Raw genomic sequence first — 24,483 nt, forward strand, 5'->3', positions numbered from 1 at the left:
TTAAAACACTGTTTAGCCAATAGCTTAGTCATATTTCTAGCTGACTCTTAAATCTTAAATTAACCCATTTCTATTCATCTATGAGGTTATGACCTACTAGTAAGGTTCTGGCTGGCAGCTGGTGTCTTTCTTCTTCAGCAGCTACATGGTATCACCTTGACTCTACCACTCTCTTTCTAGATCCCTTCCAGCCTGGCTATATTCTGCCTTGCCATAAGCCAAAGCAGCTTTATTCATTAACCAATAAAAGCAACATATATACATAAGGATATTCTGTATCATCTCCTCTTTTCTGTCTAATTAAAAAGGAAGGTTTTTAACCTTAACATAATAAAATTACGTACACAAAATAGTTATCAAGCAAGAATATAGTTACAATATTTAATACATTTGTATTTGATAAATTAAGGAAAATATTATTTATCCTGTCTTTGTGAGTCTAAAGTTTTACATCTAATTTATCTTTTATCATAACTAAGAAAAACTATAACTATCTGTCTTCAATTCTTCGAAGATCCCAGAAGGCTATAATATTACCTAAGTAAACAGGAAGTACATAGTAAGCAACTTCCAAAACTCTAGAATTGACAGAGACATCTCGCTGCCTGGACAGTCTCCCAAAGTTCTTCTGTACTGTTGCAGTCACCCATTTTCAGCCTAAAGGCCCATAGTATCCAGCAGACTTTCCCATGAAGTAGGAAATTTCAAAGACAGTTCCACCTATATTGGCAGTTTGTCAGTCACTTTCTTCTGTGTTCTGCAGAATTTCTGGCAGACTCTTTCATGAAGCAGGAACCCTGAAGGACCATCTCACCTTCTTTAGGCAACTTCAGCAGTCATTTTTTGTGGGTCCTGCATGTCCAATTCATACAGCATAACAATAAGCAGTCCAGGCAAGAGAAATTTTTTTTGCCCAAATGGCTAGCCTTGTCACATTGAAGGTAAATTTCATAATGAGTTTCTTTAATGCCCATCAACCTCTCTGAAGGAATTGGTGTTGCCAGGAACAGATGTGTCTCATTGTCATGAAAACTCTTAAGTTCTTAAAACATTTTAAATGCTATATTCTGCAGGTCTTTGAAAAGGTTGAAGAATACCTATCCATCTGAAATATATCTCTGTGCATCTAGAAAACCTAACTAACATGACTACAAGCTTGACTATTATAGATGATTATCTATTAACCTATATTTTAAAATTATACATTACTTTTAAAAAAATTATACATTACTTTTTAAATGAGTGGCACAAATGCAATACCTTAATCAAGAGCAAAAATATACATATAACAAAATTGACCTAAATTTGTATCAATAAACCAAGATCCATACCAATTCAAAGTATTCGTTTCTATAGCATATCCCCTTTTATGTAAATAAACATTTATAAACAATATTTGGGAATTTAGACATAGTTATTGCCAAACTGCTCCCCACTCTTTGTTGGGTAAAGTATTTTGGGGGTTCACGGAAACTTTCAGGGGTTTTGTTTCATCAAACCACATTAGTCTAGAAGGAATCCACATGTTCTAATCCTCTGTGGAAACAAAAGCAAAACCTCTTTTCCAAAGCAATATATCCTTAGACTCAAATTTTGAAGAAGTCAAGATACCTTTAAAGTATATATGTTGGTTTAGCTTAGCAGCCTGTACAATGAAATGTCTCTCTAAGCTCATTCACAGTCAAAATATTCAAAGGAAACACAATAATATACATAATCTAGACTTTTTGTGTATAGTTCATCTTTACATGACTTATTTTTCTTTATTCCTTTGATCTACAACTGTCTGTACTCTGTCTCTTTACAGATTTTACATATAAAAAAAAACATTTACTTCTTTTTATAATTATTTCTTCTCTCTCCCAAGCCTACATACATTTATCCAATACCATGACACATTTAGTGCTCTTTTTCATCTGAATCTGTCTTTATTGCATATCTGTAATTATTTTCTGTCCAGGAGCACTATTTTTTTAATGCCAAGTGGGCATGGCTAGGGCCAACTCCATGGCCCTGCCTGCTTCCTTTGTCCAACATGGAGGAGGCATGTTCACTGCATCTGTGAGCCATGCTCACCACCTCAGCTCCTGGGATGCTGCAGGTCTATGTCACCATTAACAATTTGTAACATGCTGCTCACAGACCCCATTTAAGTGCAAGACTTCCTGAAAGAGCCAGAGTTTGTTCTGCCAGCATGGACCAGGAAGCTGGATTTTAAAGAAGCCGTGCAATTTTTTTGCTGCTAACACTGAATCAGGAAGACTTCAAAAAGGATCCTGCATCTGCTTGCCACCAGCAAGCAGAGAGTATCTGAAAAAAAATGCGGCTATCAAGAAGCTGTACTTGGCTCCCATTTTTGTGGGTGTAGAAGCCCTTTTTTTTTCTTAAGCTTTTTTAGGTCTTACGTGGAACCATGCCCCAGGCAGTGGGTACCATTTTGTAGACAGAGACTACTTGTTCATTCCTGGCCACCCAGACCCAAAATAATCCCACAGAAACTATATTAATTAAAATGCTGTTTGGCCAATAGTTTAGGTATATTCCTAGTTAACTCTTACATCTTAAACCAATCCATTTCTATTAATCTTTGTATCACCATGAGGTTGTGGCCTACTGGTAAGTTTCTGGCTGGTGGCTGGCATCTTTCTCCTTTGGCAGCTACATGGTTATTCCTTGACTCCACCTACTCTCTTTCTATATCCCTTCCAGCCTGGCTACATTCTGCCCTGCCATATTCATTAACCAAAAAAAGCAGCACATATACAGAAGGACATCCCACATCAGACATACATGTATCTATAGATGTAATTATGCTTTACAATGTAATATGACTTTATCCACCTTGAGTCATCAAAACAGGCTTAAATATATTAGACCAACTCTGAATGATGATGTTAAAAACATAAAAATAGTTTCTATTCTGTATTAATAATTAAGTTGTTTTGTGAGAATTTCAAAAATTCTATTTTTAAATTTTCTATTACATTTCTTTGAGGGTAGTGTGTGCATATGTGTATGTGTATGCATGTGTGTGTACGTGTGCATGTGTGTATGTGTGTGTTCATGTGTGTGAATGTATGCATGTGTGCATGTTTGTATGTATATGCATGTGCAACAAAATAAATATGAAGGTCAGATGACAACATTTCTACCATGTGGGTCCTAGGATCAAATTCAGGCCATCAGACTTGACAACAAGCTCTTTTATCTGCTGAATGATCTTACTACCCTGACAATTCTTAAAATTCAAACATAGAGAATATTTGGGGAAAGCATCAATAGGAAATCTTCAGAAATAAGAAGAAAAGCATAGTAATACAGACATGCTGACAGCAAACTAAAAAAAAATGTAAAGTACGTGGCTCAAAATTGAGCATACTTGTGACTGTCTGTGGATGTGGTTGTGGGGGTGTCCATATGTGTATTTGTATGCATGAATAAGCAAACTGTCCCACACATAGTTGCACACTGATAAACACAGGGAGAAGCAATATATGGCATTTACTGGTGATGCAATCCTGGTGAAAGTTCAGAGCCTAACTTCTTTTGCAACTTTCTCTCACATTTGAATACTTTCCTGTCCACCAAATTATCAAATACTATCAATCCCACAATACCTGACATTTAAAATCTACAAATGTGACTAAAATTCATTTCTATTCTGACAATTATCAAACAGCCCAAATGGCACTCGTTCTGTGTTATGCACAGAGGCACGGTGGTTTATGCTTTTGTATAAGGAAAAACTACAGTAACTAAGGCATCTCAATAGTCGGGCACTCAGCACAATGTAGTTTGCACAAGGAGAGTAAAATAAGGAGGAGTGCAACTCGGAGAGCCGGAGGGGAGATTGTAGCAAGGTGCCCACTGCCCCACAGTCTGCAGGTGCTGGGAGGGAAAGTCTGCTCCTGTGTCTGCAGATGATGAAATATGTATCTAGGGAGCACTTATTCCAGTAGGAGTTTGGTCTAAAGGACAGGGGCTAAAGGGCTGGACTCTTGTCACTCTCCCTCTGTCCACTGGCTGCCTGCCCCGCTGTGAACAAGCAGGTTTCACTTGCGATTTTTTTTTGGGGGGGGGGGAGGGGAGGTGTCTGTGTGGATTTTAGCTGTGGGTATTGCCTTCTCCAGACGTTCCCCGAAAAGCAGCAACACAGGAACTGGGCACGCTTCATCTGGCTGCGAGTTCATGCCACCTCACCTTGCCAGTTTGACCTGCAAAGCAGAACCCAAGGCTGTCACCTCTTAGCCTGTGCTCCGTGCTCAACTCCTGCGACTGCAGTTAGCTGAAACAGGTTCCCAAAGGCACCACAGGCCGGGAGAAGAATGCTCAGAGGCCGGTCCTTGTCTGTGACTTCCCTGAGTGGGCTCCCTGTGTGGGAAGCTGAAAGACTCCCCGTCGAAGACTTACTGCTCTTTGAAGTCTCTTGGGAGGTGACCAACAAAGGTTTGTAATGCCCCTAACACTGGCCTGTGCTGGGTGTGGAGGAACATAGATTAAGAGACATGGGTGACCCCAGTGACAATGAACTACCAGAGAGTGGGGCAGAGTTGGTTTGTAAGACGCCTGCAGAGCTCCCAGCTTTTTCTCAACAGGCAATGAAAACATAAACCTACGCACGGGGTGAAGGCAGAGAGAATTGGACAGGGTAGTGGTGGCTAAATATATGCGTTTATGTCAACATTTTAAATTAATGTCATGACAAAATAGGAATTTAAAAGTTATTTTTTGTTTGTTTGAGAATTTTCCTCTGGCATAAGAAGCAAATTAGGCAGTTCTCTTATTAGATGAAAAGCTGTATGTGGTCAGGACCAATAGATAACTTAGCTCTTTATACTATTAGTGCTTCTATGAAAAATTCAATAAGTGTTCCAAAAATTCAGGATGAGATTATTAGGTTTTAACTTAAATTGTGTTCTATTAAGAAGGATAAAATTAAGCTTTCTCCAACTCTGTTCATATAGAAGAATAACAAATAGGGAAGAAAGTAAAATTGGTTAAAAAAAAAAAGCAAAATTGTTTTAAAATGAAGTAAATCACCTAAATGATTTTCTTAATACAGATATTTGTAAGACTATGTGGAAACCAGTTCCTGTAGATTGATGTCTTCTAGTTTTAGGGTACTCAGACAGGGGGTCGCTGTTCAGTCATGGCTGGCCCGGAACTCACAGAATTTCAAGTGCTGGGACTAAAGGAGTATGCCATTACACCTGGCACGAAACTCTCGATTAACAGGCTGAATTCTCCAAGATCATACAAAACCAGGCAGAGAGACGAGTGTGTGAACGGCAACAACAGGCCTTTGAAATTTGAAGATGGGACCCGAGAACGGGGATTCTTTTTTTTTTTTTTTTATTCTTTTTTACTTAAAATTTCCAACTGCTCCCCGTTTCCCATTTCCCTCCCCCTCCTCCCACATATTGCCCCCTCCCCCCGCTCCCCTCTCCCTATCCCCACTCCACTTCTCCTCCCCCTAGTCCACTCCCCCTCCCTCTCGATACTGAAGAGCAGTCCAAATTCCCTGCTCTACAGGAAGAACAAGGTCCTCCCACTTCTATCTAGGTCCAGGAAGGTGAGCATCCAAACAGGTTACGCTCCCACAAAGCCAGTTCATGTATTAGGATCGAAACCTAGTGCCATTGTCCTTGGCTTCTCATCAGCCTTCATTGTCCGCCTTGTTCAGAGAGTCCAGTTTCAACCCATGCTTATTCAGTCCCAGTCCAGCTGGCCTTGGAGAGCTCCCAATAGATCAGTTCCACTGTCACAGTGGGTGGGTGCACGCCTCGTGGTCCTGATTTCCTTGCTCATGTTCTCCCTCCTTCTGCTCCTCATTTGGACCTTAAGAGCTCAGACGGTTGATCCAAATTGGGTCTCTGTCTCTCTCTCGATCCATCGCCAGATGAAAGTTCCTGTGCCATTCTCCTTGGCCTCTCGTCAGCTCTCCTTGTCCAAGAGAACGGGGATTCTATTTCTTCCTTGGACCTCTTGAGAGTCAGCGTAATGTCAGAGGTAGAATCATATTTGCCGAGGGAGGTGAGATGATTCACTCAGTAAAATGCTAATCTTGCAAGCATGAAGCCCTGAGTTGCACCCTCAGAACTCATCTTAAAACAGTTGGGTAGGTGGCACACGCCTGATGTTCCCGGGCTGGGGAAGTGGGGATGGGTGGACCCCAGAAGCTGCTGGTCAGTCAGCCTAGCAAAACTGCTAAACTCCAGGCATCCGAGAGACCCTGTTTCAAAAAGTAAAGCTCTAAGAAAGAGGCCTTTGTTGACCTGTGGCCTCCCTGTGTGTGTGCTTATGCCCTCACACGAGCACCCATGGGAACATGGGCCCACTAGTGAACCACGTGCACCACGTGCACCCACACAAGCACGCGCGCGCACTCACAGCTGTATTTGAACTCTGTCCTGGTTTCCACTTCATGCTGACTGTCCAAAGTTCTCTAGTATGTATTTAGAAAATACGTAAAAGAAGGGTTAACAGTAGACTCTTCTGTTTAGAAGCGCCCAGATGAAGCTCGGAGAACAGCTCTTCTTCCTCTGTATTGGCAAGGAGGAGCAGAGAGGACCCCATCTTAGCACCGAGAAGGGGAAATGTTACATGCACAGCTCTTTCAAATGCCCCTTTCCACTCACCAGTTCTTTTTCTCCAGTTTCTGAGTAAGGCCAGGGCTCCTCGGAACAGGGCCACTTCTACTATACACGAATCCAGGTGTCCCATGAAAGAAAGGTTTTTCTCTGCAGAGTAGGCAGGAATTCAGTGAGAGAGCTTTTGGAGGGGGGAAGCCGGGGAGAATTAGTGCTGGGAATCAGTCCTGAAGAGCCACGCACAGGCCCTTGACACCAGCAGGGTTCTTCTTTCCATTGAACAAACATGAAAGGGGTCTTAGAGATCATTCATGAAAGGGGTCTTAGAGATCATTCATGAAAGTTGCAGTCCCGTGGGTCTTATGTGACATTTGTGTAGATATCTGTCTCTAGGGCGGTCCCTGGCATATAGGACAGGTTCAACTGATTTTTGTTGTTTTTTTTTTTTTTTGAAACATTTTATTTATTTTCGTTTCTATGGACTGTATGAATGCTTTGCCTGCATGTGCAGAAAGGGCCAGAAGAGGGCGTCTCTCCTCTTGGAACTGCAGTTGCCGAGGGTGTGAGCAGCCATATGAAAGCTGAAATTGTACCCAGATAGAGCAGCGAATGCTCTTAGCTGCTGAGCCATCTCTCAGCCCCTGTTAGTTGGCTTTAAATTGCCATCTACTCATGTGACATCTTCAACATATATTTAATATTTTCAATCTAATTTTTAAAGTTCCATTTAGATAGAAAGTAATTCTAGCCCTCCCTGACAATTCATTGCTACTGTAGCTCCTTTGAAAAACCTAGGTTGAGGCTGTAGTCCTGTGCAGTTTGTGGTTATGATGTGAGGCATCTTTGAGATCATGACCCCCCACTTCATAGCTGAAAGGACACATGGGGGCACTCAGTGACCTCACAAATGGCAGAGATGGGAAAGAACACTTTTGTCTCTTTCAAATCCATATAAAATTAATTATTAAAATGTCCACTGTCTAAGGAAATGTTCCATTGATGAAAAACTTTGGCTGTCAAATATTAAAGATTTTTGAAGCTTTGGGGTTAAAAAAAAAACCTTTAGGATATCTAAATATCAGGTACTCCATGAGTGAAATGAACACAGCATACTCTGGCTATCCTACAGCGATCTGTGGAGGATGAGAAATATTTATAGCCAAGAAAACAAGACTTTAAAAAAATGTTTCCTTTTTATGAAAATTATGTATGAGTGCTTGCCTGTATATAGGTTACCATGTGCACGAAGTGTCCATAAAAGCCAGAAGAGGGCATCTGACTGCCTATAAATGGAGTTATGGATGGTTGTGGGTACTGGGAAATGAAATCAAGTCCTCTGCAAGAGCAACACTTGGTCTTATCCCCTGAGACATCTCTCCAGCTCACGAAAGACATCTGAGGAGAGGGAGGATAATTCTTCACTGCCAGCATTTTCCAATGAATGACATGAATGTGGAAAACACAGGAGAAGGAATCACAGTTATTATAGGTTATGCTCAGGCCCCAAAACAACCAATCCTACTTGTCCACCCTAGCCTCAAATTGTTGTTTTTTATCCATTGACCTGCATATTATTACAACTACCCAGCTATTTAACAAAAAAGCATCAAGTGTCTACTAGGTGTCAATCACTGGGAGAGTAGACAGTCTTGAACAATGCAGAATTTGCTCAGTACTCTGACATGCAAAGGTTTGTGGGAAGATGGTCATGACTGCATTTCCTAACCCACTGTGATGGCTGTGAGGACAGAAGAACAAGGTTGTGGACTTGTACTGTGTGTTGGTGGTTAGGGTGAAATTCCCAGCCTACTCTAGAGTTAAGGGAAAGTTGTCTACTGGAGAGACGTCTGTGCTGAGACCTATGGACTGAATCACTTTGGGCAAAAACAGAGAAGCAGGAAATAATTGAGACAGTGTTGTGTGTGAGAACTACACTCCCAAGACTCACTGTGTGTAAACCAAGATACACAGTATGCTCTGTTTACAGACCTGAGAGAGAAAATAGGAGTCTGTGGAGAGATGAGAGGCTAGTCAGGGTTAGATTGTGAAATTCCCAATAAATTATTAGCTTAAGATAAACATAAGATCCACAGATGACGGAAAACGTGTAATGTTTTATTATCCTGAGTCCGGTCTATTTTATGCATGATAATCTCCAGTTGTACCAAATCTCCTGCATCGTTTTGTCCTTCACTTCTAATGTACATTTTTCATTAATTAAATTTGTTCTTTAACAATTCTGTTCACATATTTTCTTTTTGCTCTTGCTCTCACTCTCTTTTCTCTCTCTCCCACCCGTCATCTTCCCCCTTCTTTATAGAACATTCGTGCCTTTTTTATTTTCTGACCACTGATTTTAACCAAGATTGTCTGTGTTTGGAAATATCCCCTGGGTACTGATGTATTAGCTTCTTGGTGCACAGCTGTAAGGGTTGATATTTGAAACAAGCTCTGACTGGCTTGATAAGGCTAGACTGTCTGCCTAGAGAGCACCAGGTGTCTGCCCATCCATCTCTCCTGTGAGGATCATAAGTCTGTGCAAGACCCTGCATATTCGTGTGGATCTGTGCAACACCCTGCATATTCGTGTGGGTCTGTGTAACACCCTGCCTATTCATGTGGATCTGTACAAGACCCTGCATATTCGTGTGGGTCTGTGCAACACCCTGCCTATTCGTGTGGGTCTGTGCAATACCCTGCACAGGACCTCATGCTTGCAAGGCAAACTCTTTACTGTCTGGGTCTAATCTAAGACTTTTTCTGAGAAGAGGACGTGGTATTTTTTTTTTAAAATCAGATTTCCAGATGACCCAGGGATTGATGTAGTGTCAACTATTTATTAGGGAAATGTTCATTTAGGTCTGATGCTCACCATATGGAAGTGATGAGTCACTATTGAACTGGGTTTCTTACATACTCTTGGTATTAATTCTTTATGAGACTAATATTCAGCAAACTGTGTCTTGCTCAAGTCTCTGCTGCCTCTGTCAACTGTTTGTTTTGTGAGTTTTGATGGTATTAAGTGTTAAAATTTATTTTATTGTGAATAGGAATGCTTTCTTGATTTTTTTACAGGCAAGTTACTTTTAGCCTATGGAAATGTTACTGCTTTTACATGAGGACCTTTAATCTTATAACTTTACTGATTTATTAGTTCTAGATTTTTTAGATAGAAGAGCATGCAACCCCAAATAGCAACAATCTGACTTTCTTTTCTCCAGCTTGGAAACTGGTCATTTCTTTCTCATGTCTTGCTACTCTAGCATGGCCTTCTGTCACAGTATTGAAGAGAAGTGATGACTCTATGAGCACTTTCTTATGCAGAGCTTACAGACAAAACTTTCAGAGTCTCTCCACTGAATGCAATATTACTTGTGGGCACGCTTCCCTGACTTCAACATTGCATAATGTACACGTACTAAAATGTCACACACATTATAAAAATGTGGTTATTTAGAAAATAGAAAAAAAAGCTGTGGCTCTTTTTGTTATTCCAAAAGTATCTAGAAAACATGCATACATGCATATGTACACACATATACATGTACATATGCACACATGCACACACAAATATATACACTCATACACATAGATACATATTCACACACATATGCGTACACATGCACATGTATATACATACAAATACATTCACACATGCAAACTTATATGCATGCACACATGCATTCCTCTATGCATATACAGAAGTTTAACCAGGGACAACAAGAGGGCTCAGCAGATAAATGTGTCTGCAACTAAACTTGGGACCCACAAGATGGAAGGAGAGGACCGACATATGCAAGTTTGTTGTAAAAGGAGCAGTGGGCTGCATTCCCAGCGCCCGGCCTTCAGCCACCTGGCTAGCTTATACCCTGAAATAACAACACAGAAATTGTATTCATTTAAACACTGCCTGGCCCATTAGTTCTAGCCTCTTATTGGCTAGCTCTTACATATTGATTCAACCCATTTCTAATAATCTGTATCGCCACTTGATTGTGGCTTACCAGCATGAATCTAACCAGCATCTGTCTCAGAGAGAAGAGCTATGGTGTCTGCCTGACTCTGATTTCTTTCTCCCAGCATTCTGTTCGGTCTATTCCACCTATCTAAATTCTGCCCTATCAAAAAGCCAAGGCAGTTTCTTTATTTGACCAATGAAAGCAACACATAGAAAGAAGACCCTCCTAGACCACAAGTTGTCCTCTGGTTTTCATAAATGTGCTATGACACACATGCACCTCTCATACATAAAAATAATAATGTAATTTAAAAATTTTATGAAAGCTAAACCCCAACTATCTCATTGGGCTCTTGTTTTCCACGTGAGTTTTTGAGACCACAACAGAAAAACCTTCCATCATCACACCCTGTGAAACCCAATGCCTTTTATCTTTTCACGAAACTGCTCATTCTTCCCCTGTATTTATAGCCCCTCGGGGACTTTCAAAGGCCCATCCATTCACTGTTCCATGTCTTGAGGTATGATCTTACTCTGCTGTCTGTAGGTTGTGGAGCCAGACTGAGCTGGAATCTCAACCCCTGTGTGATGATGGGTCCATCGCGAAGTCTCTCTGGGCTTTGCTCTACTCATTTTTGAAATAAACACAGGATCGTTTCTATAGTGTTCTGTGAGACCTGTGGGAAACTCAAGTGGCTGAGAATAGGCCTGACATTGAACTCTTCAAAACACCTTAAATCCTGCCCTTTAAAAAAGTTAAGAGAAATGCAACTTTAAATAGTACAGTAATAGATAGTAATTCATCTCTTGCATCACCAACTAGAATAATAATAGAAAGGTTTCTCCTTTACAGTTGGGGGCATCTACACTGTGATTCAGACCAAGGCCAAAACAACAGCAGATGAATGGGGAGAAAACTACTTTCTGATAGGTCCATATTTTGAACATAATATGAAAACTCAAGTAGAGCAGTGTGAACCCACCAACGATGCTGTCAAAAGAGCCATGGATGCGATGAATAAACACGGCTGCCAGGTAAAAGATTCTGATTTTCCCTTGCCTCTATACCTCTCAATGAACTGTTATCAGAAAACAGAACATACACACCTTCCAACAACTCACCAGAGATGGCCATCTGCCCAGCTAAAGAAGAAGAGCAGATTTGCAAGAAAGACACTGATTGTTCTTACACAGAGGGAATTTGAGGCACCTTTTGAAGTCTAAGATTCTCTAACAGGACAATGAGTGGGAGCTCCAGGAAGATTCAGAGTTGAGACAGTCTTAAGAAGGTTGTACATAAAGTGTGGCTAGGTCATAGGAGTTGGTGACATTATTCAATACCAGTTTACTAAGTGCACACTTTTGGTCAAATGGCTTCTGAATTTTTTCCTTTTCTTTTGCTGTGACAGGGCTGGGAATGTAGTTCAATGGTAGATTATTGGCTAGTATGCATGAGGCCAGGAGCCCTTGTTAGAACCTCACAGCTGCAGAAAGTGAAATAACATATTTTCATTGCTGAGATAAAATACCCTATCAGAAGGAAGCTAGGGGAGAAAAGTCTATTATGTCAGTTCTAGGGGACCCAACAGCCTTTCCTGGCCTTCTTAGAAGCCAGAAACACATGACACACAGACATACATTCAGGCAAAATGCCCAGACTAGTCATGCCACATGCCTGGCCTCCCAGCACTTCATGGTCTAAAATAGAAGGCTCCCAAACTGGAAGCCAGACTGGACTGCATAGCAAGATACTTCTCACATATGATATTAAATCCAGTATCTATGAAATCAGTCACAAGAAGATAATAAGGGACAGAAAAGCAAAAATTATATGATCCAGACACATAACTTTCAAATGACCTTACTTAGTGAAGAGCAGAACTTGTAGATGACACAGATAAATGGGTGCTCCCTCCAACTTCAAGCTCAAATGTCAGATATTATCACTACTCTTTTCTGTGTAACTTGATGAGTCAATCACACTTTTTGTCGTGGTGACAAGTACCTGAGAAACAATTCACAGGAGAAAATTATCATTTGGGTTAACAATTTTAGTCTGTGTTCAGTTAGCATCATTGCTTTGGGGATGTGTTGAGATGGAATATCATAGTGGTGGGAATATGGGTTAGAGGTTGTTCGCTCAAAACAGATCCAAGCAAAGAGCACCATGGAAAGGCTAGGAATTGATAAAATACCCCCATGTTCTTATAGCTATTTAGTTGTGAATTCATGAAGGAACTCATCCATTGAGTCAGTTAGTACCTTTATGGTCCAAAAGCCTAAAGTTTTCTAAACTCTAAAACAAGAAACATACACAAATTTTATTACTTTTATGTAACCTAGCATTAAAAGTCTTAGCTAGAGCAATAAGACAAGAGAAAGAAATAAAGGGTATCTAAATTAAAAAGAATAAAGCCAAATTATCATGATTTTTCAGATGGCCTGGATCTTATATACAGAAAACTCTAAAGAATACAAACTTCCAAAGGCATTTAACATATGAACTTGTTATGGAATATTATTTTAACTAGGCAATTATGTTAAATTTGTTTCTGCTGCAGAATATTACTTGAACTGTGTCAAGGTGTGTTACTTTTGTTTATGCTGCATTTGCTTAACAATGTAAGGATGTGTGTTTAATTATGTAAAGATGTGTTACATCTGTTTCACCTTGCCTGCCTAAGGCACCTGAGCTAGACAGGAGAAAGTGTAGGCAAGGCTATCAGGCAGAGAGAATAGGAGGAGAACGCTGGGCTCAAATAGAAAAAAAAAAAAAAGGAGAAGGATGAAGAATGAGAGAAGGAGGAGAGAATGAGGGACATAACCCGTCAAGAAGCCAGGCAAATGTCAGCCAGCCAGACATAGCTAAGCCCTGAAACTAAGATATAGAAAAGAAAGAAAGGTTATAAACTCCGTGGAAAAGGTAGATAAAGACAAACAGGTTAATTTCAGTTAAACGAGCTTGTCAGAAATGTGCCCACACTAGGCCGAGCATTCAAAACTAAAGATAAGTCTATGTGTCATGATTTGGGAGCTGAGTGGTGGCCAGAAAGAAAGAGTCTGATACATAAGCTCTTGTCTTTGGAGAACGATTTCACATTAACCCTTGGTCTGCCACTGTTCTGTCTCTTAGTTTCTTGGTTATGATAAAACACTCTGACAAGAGTGAGGGAGAAAGGGCATATTCGACCTGGAGTTATAGAGGGATCTAGTCCACCGTGGCAGGGAAGACAGGGCAGCAGACAGGACATCCAGGGCACTGGGCAGGGCAGGCTACAAAAATCCAAGGTTTACCTTTAGGAAGCCTCTACCTACAAAAAGCTCCACAACTTGTCCAAACAGTACAACCAGCTGGGGCCAAGTGTTCCAATAAAGGGGCCAATAGAGGACATTTCACATTCAAATCCTAACCTTCTGCAGATAATGTTTACATCTTTCAAGCCCAAGTGCACATTCTTCTCTTACATTGTACTTAAGGAAACACTGGCTATGTTTTCTTTCTGTATCAGGTGTACTTTGGAAGATGGCTGATAGAAGGGAGTCCCTACGTGGTGCTTTTTGATATAAGCTCTTCAGCATGGAACCTGGACAGGTGGAAGGGTGACTTCTGGGAAGCATGTAGCGTTGGCATCCCTCATCATGACCGAGAAGCCAACGATATGCTTATATTTGGGTCTTTAACTGCCTGGTTCTTAAAAGAGGTACAGTTTGCTGTATAATGACAGAACAGAGGGCAGCCTCCTGCACTGAGGATCCAGCAATGACCTACGAATTTGGAGATAGGCTTCTACTGATTGTTATAATGCATTTTAAAAATGATTTTAAGGAAATATTTGCCATTCCTTAACTACCAACCTTTGCAACAGAATAGTAATACTTATTGCTACTCATCTCATGGAATATTTAAATGAAATCATGCATATAAAACACACAGCTATATTGCCTGCTCATATAGAAGATATGCAAAATATATGCATAAGAGAGATATTTCATGAAAAATACATATAAATTCTAGGCAGCAGAAAAGATTTGAAAACAGTCTGTTTTGTCTATGTATGAGCACAGCTGGACATAGAGTGACTGCTTGATATTTCCTTTATTTACTAAAGCCTGAAGTAGCCTCAGCAGCTACAGAGCAGTTCTTAGCAGCAGGTTAGTCTAGAGAGGTACAGAGGGAGACTACCAGAAGCCAGTTTTGTAAATGGGTCCAGCCTTTAGTCTTTTACCTTCTCAAAGCACAGTACTTGGATTTCCTTGCATGCCTCTCATCACCTCCAGATGGTTACGCCTAACAAAAGTCAGATCTTAAGGAAGGAGACCCCTAGTAAGGAGGGAGCTAAGTTCATAGTATTGTGATGGTGCTCCCTTTAACACATCTGTCTGATGCAGTCCTATGCAGTACTCACCAAGGGCTAATTGGAGAAGGTGGACAGGCTGCTTCTTAGTAGTAGCAGAAGTGAAGACAGGTTAGTGACTTGGGAAAAGTCTGTCGTAATGACAGATATGCAATCCTGTGGTACCAGTAAGTGCCACCAACTCATCCTCTACAGTCTTCCTGCCTGAGCCATGGCTCCAAGTTAGAGACCAGCTACCAAGTGGTATTGTGTGTAGTGTGCATATCTTTAGTGTAGGAGTGTGTGTGTGTGTGTGTATGCATGTGTATGCATGTGTTTGGTGTGGGGGTATATTTATATGTGTATATGTGTGTGTGGTTGTGGTATATGTGGTAAATACGTGTTTGGTGATGGGTGTATTTATGTGGGAAGGTGTGTGTGTTTAGTGTGAGTGTATATTTGTGTTTGTGTGTATGTGTGTGGTGTATGTGGTAAATATGTGTTTGGTGGGTGGGTATATTTATGTGAGAAGGTGTGGGGTGGGGGTGTATATTTGTGTGTGTGTGCATGTGTGTGGTGTATGTGGTAAAAATGTGTTTGGTGAGTGGGTGTATTTATGAGGGAAGGTATGTGTGTGTGTTTGGTGTGGGGTGTATTTGTGTGTTGTATTTGTTGTATGTATGTGGTGTGTATGTACTTACTGTGAATGTGTATTTGTGTGTGTTGGGTGAGTATATTTGGTGTGTGGGTGTATGTTTGTGTGTGTGTGTGGTGTGCACGTTTGGTGTGGGGTGTATTCACATGCAGGGGTTTGGGTGTGAAAGAAGCTCACATGGGTAGAGTCAGTGGATTCTCTTGATTTCCTCAAAAGTATTACTTCTGTTAAGAGGGATATGATTTATACACCTCACGTCTGTCCTTCTACTGTGGGCAATGCTCAAGATCAAGCAACACCAATCACTAAAGGCTTTTCTACTGATGCAGGTGACAGACCACGCTGCCGGCCAACAAGTTATTACCCAATTCCATGAATGGCAGGCTGGAACTGGGCTGGTCCTTTCCCGTGCCAGGAAACTTCCCATCGCCACAATATTTACAACTCATGCCACGCTGCTTGGGCGGTATCTCTGCGCAGCAAATATTGACTTCTACAACCAGCTTGACAAGGTGAAGCATCCACTGGCCCCACTTGTCCCCTTTCTTTCAGGCTCGCTGAAGCCCAAAGATGAAAGATATTGATCTCTACATTTCAGCTAACAACTGCGTGGCAGCAATGCCCTTTTAGCTCATCAGAATTCATGGAGCAGTCTCCCCTGGGTGATGGAGGTGGAGGAAGTTTAACTTTGTTTGCGGTACCGTGGACGATAGAGGCTGAGAAGCCCGAGTTCTGCTCCCTCTCTGAAACAGGGATCGAGACGGGCATAACAGGAAGGTGACACTGTACTGTGAGGCACAGGCTCCTGTTCCTCCCCAGATTCAAGGTCTGATGATTGACAGACAGACAACTGGGATCTTGGACAGACCCAGATCAGAACCTGAGCCTTATCTCTTTATCCCCTGTGTGAGTTATTTATTGGCAGACACTTTAAGCAAATGCCTGAGCTTCTTTCTGCAATTCTGGAGTGCACAGGTGAGGAGCTCCAGGGCCAGTGAGCAGATGTCACAGAAGTGGAGGTGGGCACCTCATGGCCTGTTTTACTGAGTGCCCAAATCTGTGACCTCAGATCATTTAGTTTTTTATCTTTCTTCAATTTTCAGTTGAACTGGCATGATAAAAGTGTCTTCTCAATTTTAATTCTATTTATGTGTCTGTGTGAGTGTGTGTCACAAGTATGCAAGTGCCCTTGGAGGCCTAAAGAGGACATCAAAACGTCTGGAGCTAGAGTTGTGAACTGCTCAAGTGAGGGCTGGGAATTGAACTCAGGTCCTCTGTAAGAGCAGCACATGCCTTTAGCCATTGAGCTGTCACTACAGCCCCAAAGAATTTTATATTATAAGGTCAGAAAGATTATCAAAAGCACACATTTGATGACCATTAACTAAAACAGTGTGTGTTTAATATCTAGTTTACTTATCAAGTCAGTTTAGAGCTTAAAGGTTTGGTTTCACTATTAGGAAAATCAGGAAATTGAAAACTTAAATTTTTAAACTTACCCAGACTTAAACTTCTGGGATCCTATGAATCAGAATGTGTGTCTGTGGATGCACACGCGTGAATAATAATCAGTAGCGGGGGAGTTGATGCCGCTGTTTCGAACACGTTTGGAATGCAAAGACAGGCCTTCTGAGAGCCTCTGACAGTGCAGACAGCAGTGCTAATGAGAGCTGCCCTACAAAAAGGTCAGCCTAAGCGAAGATCCAGGCTTTCAATAAGTCAACAAGGTATTTTAAAAGCCGGGAGACAAAGGAGATTGGCAAACAGTGTATGGTAACAGTCAATTAATCAGGGCAAACCAGCGCCCTGTGGTGAGCACCCTGGCAGTATGTGCCCAGAAGGTCAGGCCTGGATCTTACAGTGACCCCTGGAGTCCGTCACTGAAGAGTGCTTTGTGGTCTTAGAGATCAGCAATCAAGACAATATAATAATGTATTATGGGTGTCTTATTTAGGAACAAAGACATTATAGTACGCAGATAGATTACAAGCCTTTTGATTAGTTACATTATTATGCCTTCAATGATAACTACAAATCTCAGTCATGTTCAGATATATGCTATGTATTTCAACCCCTTATTCTAGTAAACGGTTCTGCCAGTCGCTAGTGGATAACAAGTCGTCAAAAATTAGGTTTTGAGTAATATTTATAAGTATTTTCTTAACCACAGGAGATTCTGAGCTCACACTAGGTTTAATTTAGGCAACATATAAACATATTAAATTATTCTCCTCAACTAAGACATTTAATAGAAAAGTGACCCTGGCCAAGTTCCCTCGCCTCTGAAAGGTTCAGGTTTCCCTTCTGTAAAATGAAGACAGAACATGTGAGTTTTCTGAGAATTAAACACGACAAACAGCAGAGCTGAACGCCATGTATATTTATCATATTTACTTTTAAGATACTAATAATGTCACAGGGAGTTTTGTGAGAAATGACCCCGAGTAAGTGAATTGAAAGAAGTTTAAGGGTTCACTGAGGATTTGGTTTCTGTTTTTGTTGTTGTTGTTTTGCCTGTTTTTAGCTAAAATATCTGGAATGCACCCATAAAATCTCATAAAAATATTACACTAGGATTGATATCAAGAGTGACAAATCCCACAACCTCACATACTATGAAGTGAGCATACACTCTTTGAAATTAACTTAGAAGGAGTAACTGAGAAAAGAAATCTCTCAGCAAATTAAATAGGATAATAATTATCCAAACTTCCAGTGTCAAGTTCGGTGTCAGCTTTGTTTAATTTTTTAATTTTTATTTTATCGGTATAGGTGTTTTGCCTACGTGTATGTCCATACACCATGTGTGTGCCATCTGCCTTCTGAGGCCAGAGAGGGCATTAGATTCGCTGGAACTAGAGTTACAGATGGTCGTGAGCTGCCGTGTGGGCACTGGGAATCAAACCTGGGTCCTCTGCAAGAGCAGCCAGTGCTCCTAACCACTGAGCCATTCTCCAGCCCCCATTTTTTCCAACTTTTTTTTTTTTTAATTTTATGGGCCCAACACACTTTTGTTGAGTGACTCTACTACATTGCCTTTTTATGGTTCGTTGTTTGTGGTAAAATATAAAATCCTTGGAGGTTAGAATTATCTGTGTACTTATAAACTGTGGAATAAGAAAACATGCAACAAAATGTCAAAATTTTATGAAGATAAAATAATAGTCTGGAAGACATGAAGCAAACAATATTTTTAAAAATACCAGTTTTATAATTTAGCAAGCAGCGTGATATGCACTAGCGCTTTGATGGGGTTCTTATACCTTCAGTCAGCTGTGAGGAAGAGCAACTGTGGACTACGGGTTCTGTTTTGCTTGTGAAGAGGATGGCGCAAGGACCATGTGTTTGTCTTCCACAGTTCGACATAGACAAGGAGGCAGGAGAGAGGCAGATTTACCACCGCTACTGCATGGAGCGGGCCTCGGTGCACTGCGCACATGTGTTCACCACCGTGTCAGAGATCACAGCCATCGAGGCGGAGCACATGCTGAAGCGGAAGCCTGGTAATCACGGGGGCTGGCTTTGCCATCTCCTAACACACGCAGCACCCCTACTTAACGGCTGTGATCTTGCCTGGCATTCCCTTGCTTTCAGATACCCCTGGGTGCCTAGAGGAGGCTCTTAAATAAATGAATACATTTTATCAAATAACCAAACCAAACAAGTGGAAAACAAGAGCTCGAGAACAGAGCAGTGGCAGCGTGTTGGGCTAGGCTGTCTTTGTTCTTTCCAAATGTTCCCGTGGATTTGGGGCTCTCTTGGACTCTGTCTTAATTAGGGCTTCAATTGCTGTGATAAACACAACCGAAAGGGACTTGAGGGAAAAGGGTTTGTTTCAGCGTACAGGTCTTGATCACAGCCTGTCGTTAAGGGAAGTCAAGGCAGGAACTGAAGTGGAAACACGGAGGAACAGAAACCCTGAGGGAACGCTGCATGCTTGACTGTATGCCTTGCTCAGCCTGATTTCTTACACCACCCAGGACAGTCTGCTCAGAGGTGGCACCGCCCACAGTGGGTTGGACCAGGCTGGGCCTTCTCACATCAATCACTGATCAAAAAGATGAACCGCAGGGCTGTCTATAGACTCATCTCACAGAAGCAAGTTCTCAGTTACCATTCCCTCTTCCCAGTTATGCTATTACGTTGACAAAACCCACCCAGTCAGACTCATTCACACACTCACGGTTCTGAGAGGACATGGGCCAACAATGTCCTTGTTTCTCTCCTGATCTTTCTGTATTTCTCTCTGCCCACAGAGCCCCTTTTTGCACTTACCCAAATGCTTTGCTTTTTCCTGTTATAAAGGGAAGTTTTTGTTTGTGGGGGCTGCCCTGTTAAAGCATTGCATGCTGTTGTTTCTGGTTGATTTTAGTTTTTGTTTTTCCTCACTGCCAAATACTTTGGGAAAGTAAACCACAGTGTCCACTTCCGTTTACCCACCAAGCCTCACGTGCTTGTCCTCCCACACGAACTCAAAATTGTCTTTTCAAGAAACTACAAAGTTTGGGGTTTTATTTATTTATTTATTTAGTCCTCCTGACAAAGGTGACAAAGAATACATATTACCTCTCAGAAAAGAGTCCCAATTTTTTTTTATTTTACTTTTTCAGATGTAGTAACTCCAAATGGCTTGAATGTTAAGAAGTTTTCTGCAGTGCATGAATTTCAAAATCTCCATGCTATGTACAAGGCTAGAATCCAGGATTTTGTTCGAGGCCATTTCTATGGGTATGTTTTTCTTTATTTAAAAAAAAATGAAAAGAAAGAAAAGCTATGGCAGTGCACACTTTTAATCCTAGTACTTGGGAGGTGGAGGCAAGTGGGTCTCTGTGATTTCAAGGCCAGCCTGGTTTACAGAACTAGTTCCGCTACAGCCTTGACTACACAAAGAAACCACGTATTGAAACCACCCTACCCCACTCCCACCCCTGGCACCAGCAAAAAAAAAAAAAAAAAAAAGAAGGAAGGAAGGAAGGAAAGCTGACTGCAGAGATGCTCCATGGTCAAGGACACAGGTTCCTCTTGCAGAGGACCAGGGCTATGTTTCAAGCATCATATCAGATGGCTCACGACCACTTGAAACTCTAGCACTGGGAGGGGTTCTGACTCCCTCTTCTGGTCTCCAAGGACATGTACAGGCACACACACACACATACACACACACACCTTTTCAAGCCATATAGCAAATTCTTCTTTTTCCTCAGTCCCCTTAAGTTTGAAGAGACTTCCTCCAGTCTGTTGTTCTGTTTTATTAGAAATTGCTTTGTTTTGTTTCAGCCATTTGGATTTTGATCTGGAAAAGACTTTATTCCTTTTCATTGCCGGGAGGTATGAGTTCTCAAACAAAGGAGCTGACATCTTCTTGGAATCCTTATCCAGGCTCAATTTCCTCCTAAGGGTAAGGAAGCTCTGGGGCGTGGCACATGGGCTTTTCAAGAACCTAGCTTTCAAGAGGGAATTTGATTTTGGTATTTTAAAATGATAAACTTGAGCAGGTAAGACAGATCAGCCAGTAAAGGTACTTGCTACCAAGTCTGATTTCTACCTCTAGAACCCACATGATGGAAAGAGGGAAAGACCCCAGAAGCTGCCCTCTGAATACAGAGAGAGAGAGAGAGAGAGAGAGAGAGAGAGAGAGAGAGAGAGAGAGGAAGAAGAAGAAGACAGAGACAGAAAGAAGGAAGAGGAGGAGAAGGAGAGAAATGTAACAAAACATTGAAAATGATGTAATTCTGGAAACCTGCTCAGTTTACATGTTGGAGTTGTATGTCACTCACACGTGCCTTTGTCTATGATCTAAAGTACATTTTAAAATCACAATTTTGTACTATACATGTTATATATTAGAAAGTCATTTTAATAGTCCTTTTCTTAATGGGAGTTTGTTGGAAGACAGAAACAGCAGTGTCAAGCAAACTAAAAGCCACAGATCGTTTATTAGATACCAAATGTAAGCCATACTGACACACACATTTAATCAGAGAATTCAAGAGGCAGCAGGATCACTGAGTTCATGGGCAGTCTGGTCTACAAAGTGAGTTCCAGGACGACTAGGGCTGCATAAAGAAGTACTATCTTGAAAACTTAAAAAGAAAAAAAAAAGAAGGATGGATGAATGAAAGAGAGGAAGAAGAAGAAGAAGAAACAAAACCAGATGTAGCTTGTGGGTGATGATACAGCGTCCTGATAGATACCACCCTCGGCATCACACTTAGCACCCCGAATCCAGACAGCTCTAGCTGTGGTTGCCCTGCTGCACGTGAAACAGTCAAGTGTCACAGCATTTGTCTTTCACAGAATCTCCCCACTTTTACCATCTACACCAGCTCCCCAAGTTGACAGATCTCCAACTGTTCATCTCTGAAAGGTTTCACCTCCTGGAAACATAAAGAAGGTTCTACCCCTAATAGTATATTACCTTTGCTCAGGAAGCGGGCCTAAAAAAGAGGAATTCAGCAGAGAAACCCAGGCCAAGGGAGACAGCTGTAGAGAATGGCTTTAAGCCATAGCTATTGATTAAAGTGATTGGTTTCTATTCCAAACCTATCACACTAAAATAAATGAAACAACAGTGTGAAAGTTCAGAGCTATCGAGACACAGAGACATTGGGCGTCCAAGAGATGGCTCAGAAGTTGAAGACACGGGCTTCTCCTTCAGAGCTGCGTTCCCAACCCACATGGCGGCTCACAATCTCCTGTAGCTCCAATTCCAGGGCATCCAATGCCCTCTTCTGACCTGCTCAGATTCTGTGCTCTTGTGCACACACCCACACACATACACACTTAGTTTAAAACAAACAAACAAAAAAATATTAAGACAATCTAGATTTTCCTAAGTCTCCAAGTTTTTTGGAATATAGCTCTTCTTTTCCTCTCTTAGCAAAAATATTATACCATGTATGATGAAAGACTTCCTAAAACTGCATTATAAGTAAGTAATTAATAATAATAACACCATGTGCAAAAAAAGGTTAAAGTAAAAAGGATCATTCTGGTATAATCTTTGTTCATATTTCCAGACATATATCCATAAGCATGTTTTGTAAGTATGCTCATAACTGTATCAAACATGCATCATGTTTAGGGTCATTGTTAATAAACCAATCCATACATTTATTAAATGTTCACTTTATTTGTAGATATGAAGTAAATAAAACATGCTGTTATCAAATTATAGAAAAAGATAATTATAATACTTAAAGAAACTAAAATACACAATAAGTAGTAGTTTCTTTGATAGTACATTGGCTGCCACCTGCAGTGAGTTTCAAGTCCCATCTCTTCTGTAGATGTCCTGAATGAACTGTGAGGTGTCAGAGGGCAGAAGCCACTCAGCTGATGGAAAGATGTCCCAAACTCAGGACATAGTCTTTCATTTTAGGTCATAAGGATATCCACATGCTCATAGTTTTAACTGAGTTTAGGCTTTTCCTCCAAAGTGTCTTGATTTATGTCATTGTCTTGTGAGAGAGAGATGTTATGCCCAAGGAATGTGTGGAAGAGAACAAGAAAACATAGATTTTAGATGTAAAATAAGTATCAGTTTAAGTATCAACTTTTTCCCTAATAGGCTTTGGGTGCTCAGATAAAATATTACACAATCAGCGCTTCCTTAGCATCAGTAGAATGAGATGGGTCACATCTATTGTGTGTGGTAGTTACAAGGGCAGAGGTCAGTTGTGTGTTTACAGTGCCCAGCACAGCATCTGCTACAACCAAAGTGTGAAGCATAGACTTGCTCTATTCCTTTATGTGTTGGCCTAAAAGTCAAAATGCATCATATGGATCATCTAGGAATGAAACAGAAACATGCAAAAAAAAATCCATTTGTACAACTCGGTAAATTACATAGAGTTAGAAGAAGAAGCAGAAACAAATCCTCATTAAATTTTGGACCTCAATATTTAAAGAAGGAATTTTGATTTTTTTTTTTTCTGTCAGGCCCCACAGAAAAAACACAATGACCTGAGTGGCTATTATTATCTATTTTACATGGCCAATGGTATGGAAATATTCATTGCCGACAAATCCTGCTTGGAATTCAGTTAGAAAAGTCTTGGAAAGACATCAGCTCCTGTTCTGTGACTCAGAGCTCCGTGTTCTTTTGTGATACAGGAAAACACTGTTTCCCAGGTTTGCGGTCCCTGTGTCAGGTGCTTTTTGATCTTTGCTAGATGACGTTACTGTGTTTTCTGTCCCTCCTCAGATGCATAAGAGCAACGTCACTGTGGTGGTGTTTTTCATCATGCCTGCCAAGACAAACAATTTCAACGTGGAAACCCTGAAGGGCCAGGCGGTGCGGAAACAGCTGTGGTAATCTCGCGTTTGTCAGCCTTCTCCGGCAACATGTGAAGGGAATTTTGCCTAAGTGTACGACCTCAGAGCTGTGCCCTTCGTTTCTCTTTGACGACTGTCGCATAAATACTGATGCATTGGACTGCGCAGTGCCCATAATGGGGGGGGGGGGGGGCGGTACTAGGAAAACTTCCTATCAGCTACAGAATGAGCGTGTGTCCGTATATGGGTTTTAAAGATGGGTTGGATGTATACCAAAGCAAGGAGATGAATATAATGACTCCCTCTGCACGCAGCCAGCCCAGATCAAACAATTACTAAACATTTCACTAAAGTGCTCTGTTCACTGACCCTTCCCTCTCTCAACCATTCCCCAGTTATTGCAAGCCAAAAAAGAATTCCAGCTCTCTAGGCTGTCCAAATGTTTGGTGACCTTAGTCCTGGATTTTTTTCTCAACCAAACTAAATTAGACAGTTGGGAAATAATTGGAGGAGCTGCATTAAAAAAAAATCCTTGTAACTTCAAGAAAAGCTAATGAGACAACAGCACCTCCACAACAGATGGGGTCTTGGTTCCCTTGCTATCCCTGTGTCAAAAACACCACAACCAAGGCAGCATATAAAGTAAAAACTTAATTCAGTGTTCACAGT

The 24,483-nt window shown here is 41.2% G+C and overlaps 1 protein-coding gene across 1 annotated transcript in view; it reads left to right on the forward strand.

The window, feature by feature from the left end:
* Positions 1-4,122: 4,122 nt before the first annotated feature.
* The window catches only part of Gys2 (glycogen synthase 2), a 35,560-nt gene continuing 15,199 nt past the window's right edge, over positions 4,123-24,483 (forward strand). Inside the window, exons 1-8 of the mRNA XM_057775533.1 lie at positions 4,123-4,446; positions 11,402-11,583; positions 14,058-14,249; positions 15,867-16,049; positions 18,896-19,040; positions 20,148-20,265; positions 20,815-20,935; positions 23,744-23,850. Of these exons, the coding sequence (XP_057631516.1) occupies positions 4,326-4,446; positions 11,402-11,583; positions 14,058-14,249; positions 15,867-16,049; positions 18,896-19,040; positions 20,148-20,265; positions 20,815-20,935; positions 23,744-23,850 (1,169 nt within the window). The 5' untranslated portion in view covers positions 4,123-4,325. The remainder of the gene's footprint in view (positions 4,447-11,401; positions 11,584-14,057; positions 14,250-15,866; positions 16,050-18,895; positions 19,041-20,147; positions 20,266-20,814; positions 20,936-23,743; positions 23,851-24,483) is intronic.

This window comes from Chionomys nivalis, chromosome 1, assembly GCF_950005125.1.
Source record: "Chionomys nivalis chromosome 1, mChiNiv1.1, whole genome shotgun sequence".
Classification (NCBI taxonomy): Eukaryota; Metazoa; Chordata; class Mammalia; order Rodentia; family Cricetidae; genus Chionomys; species Chionomys nivalis.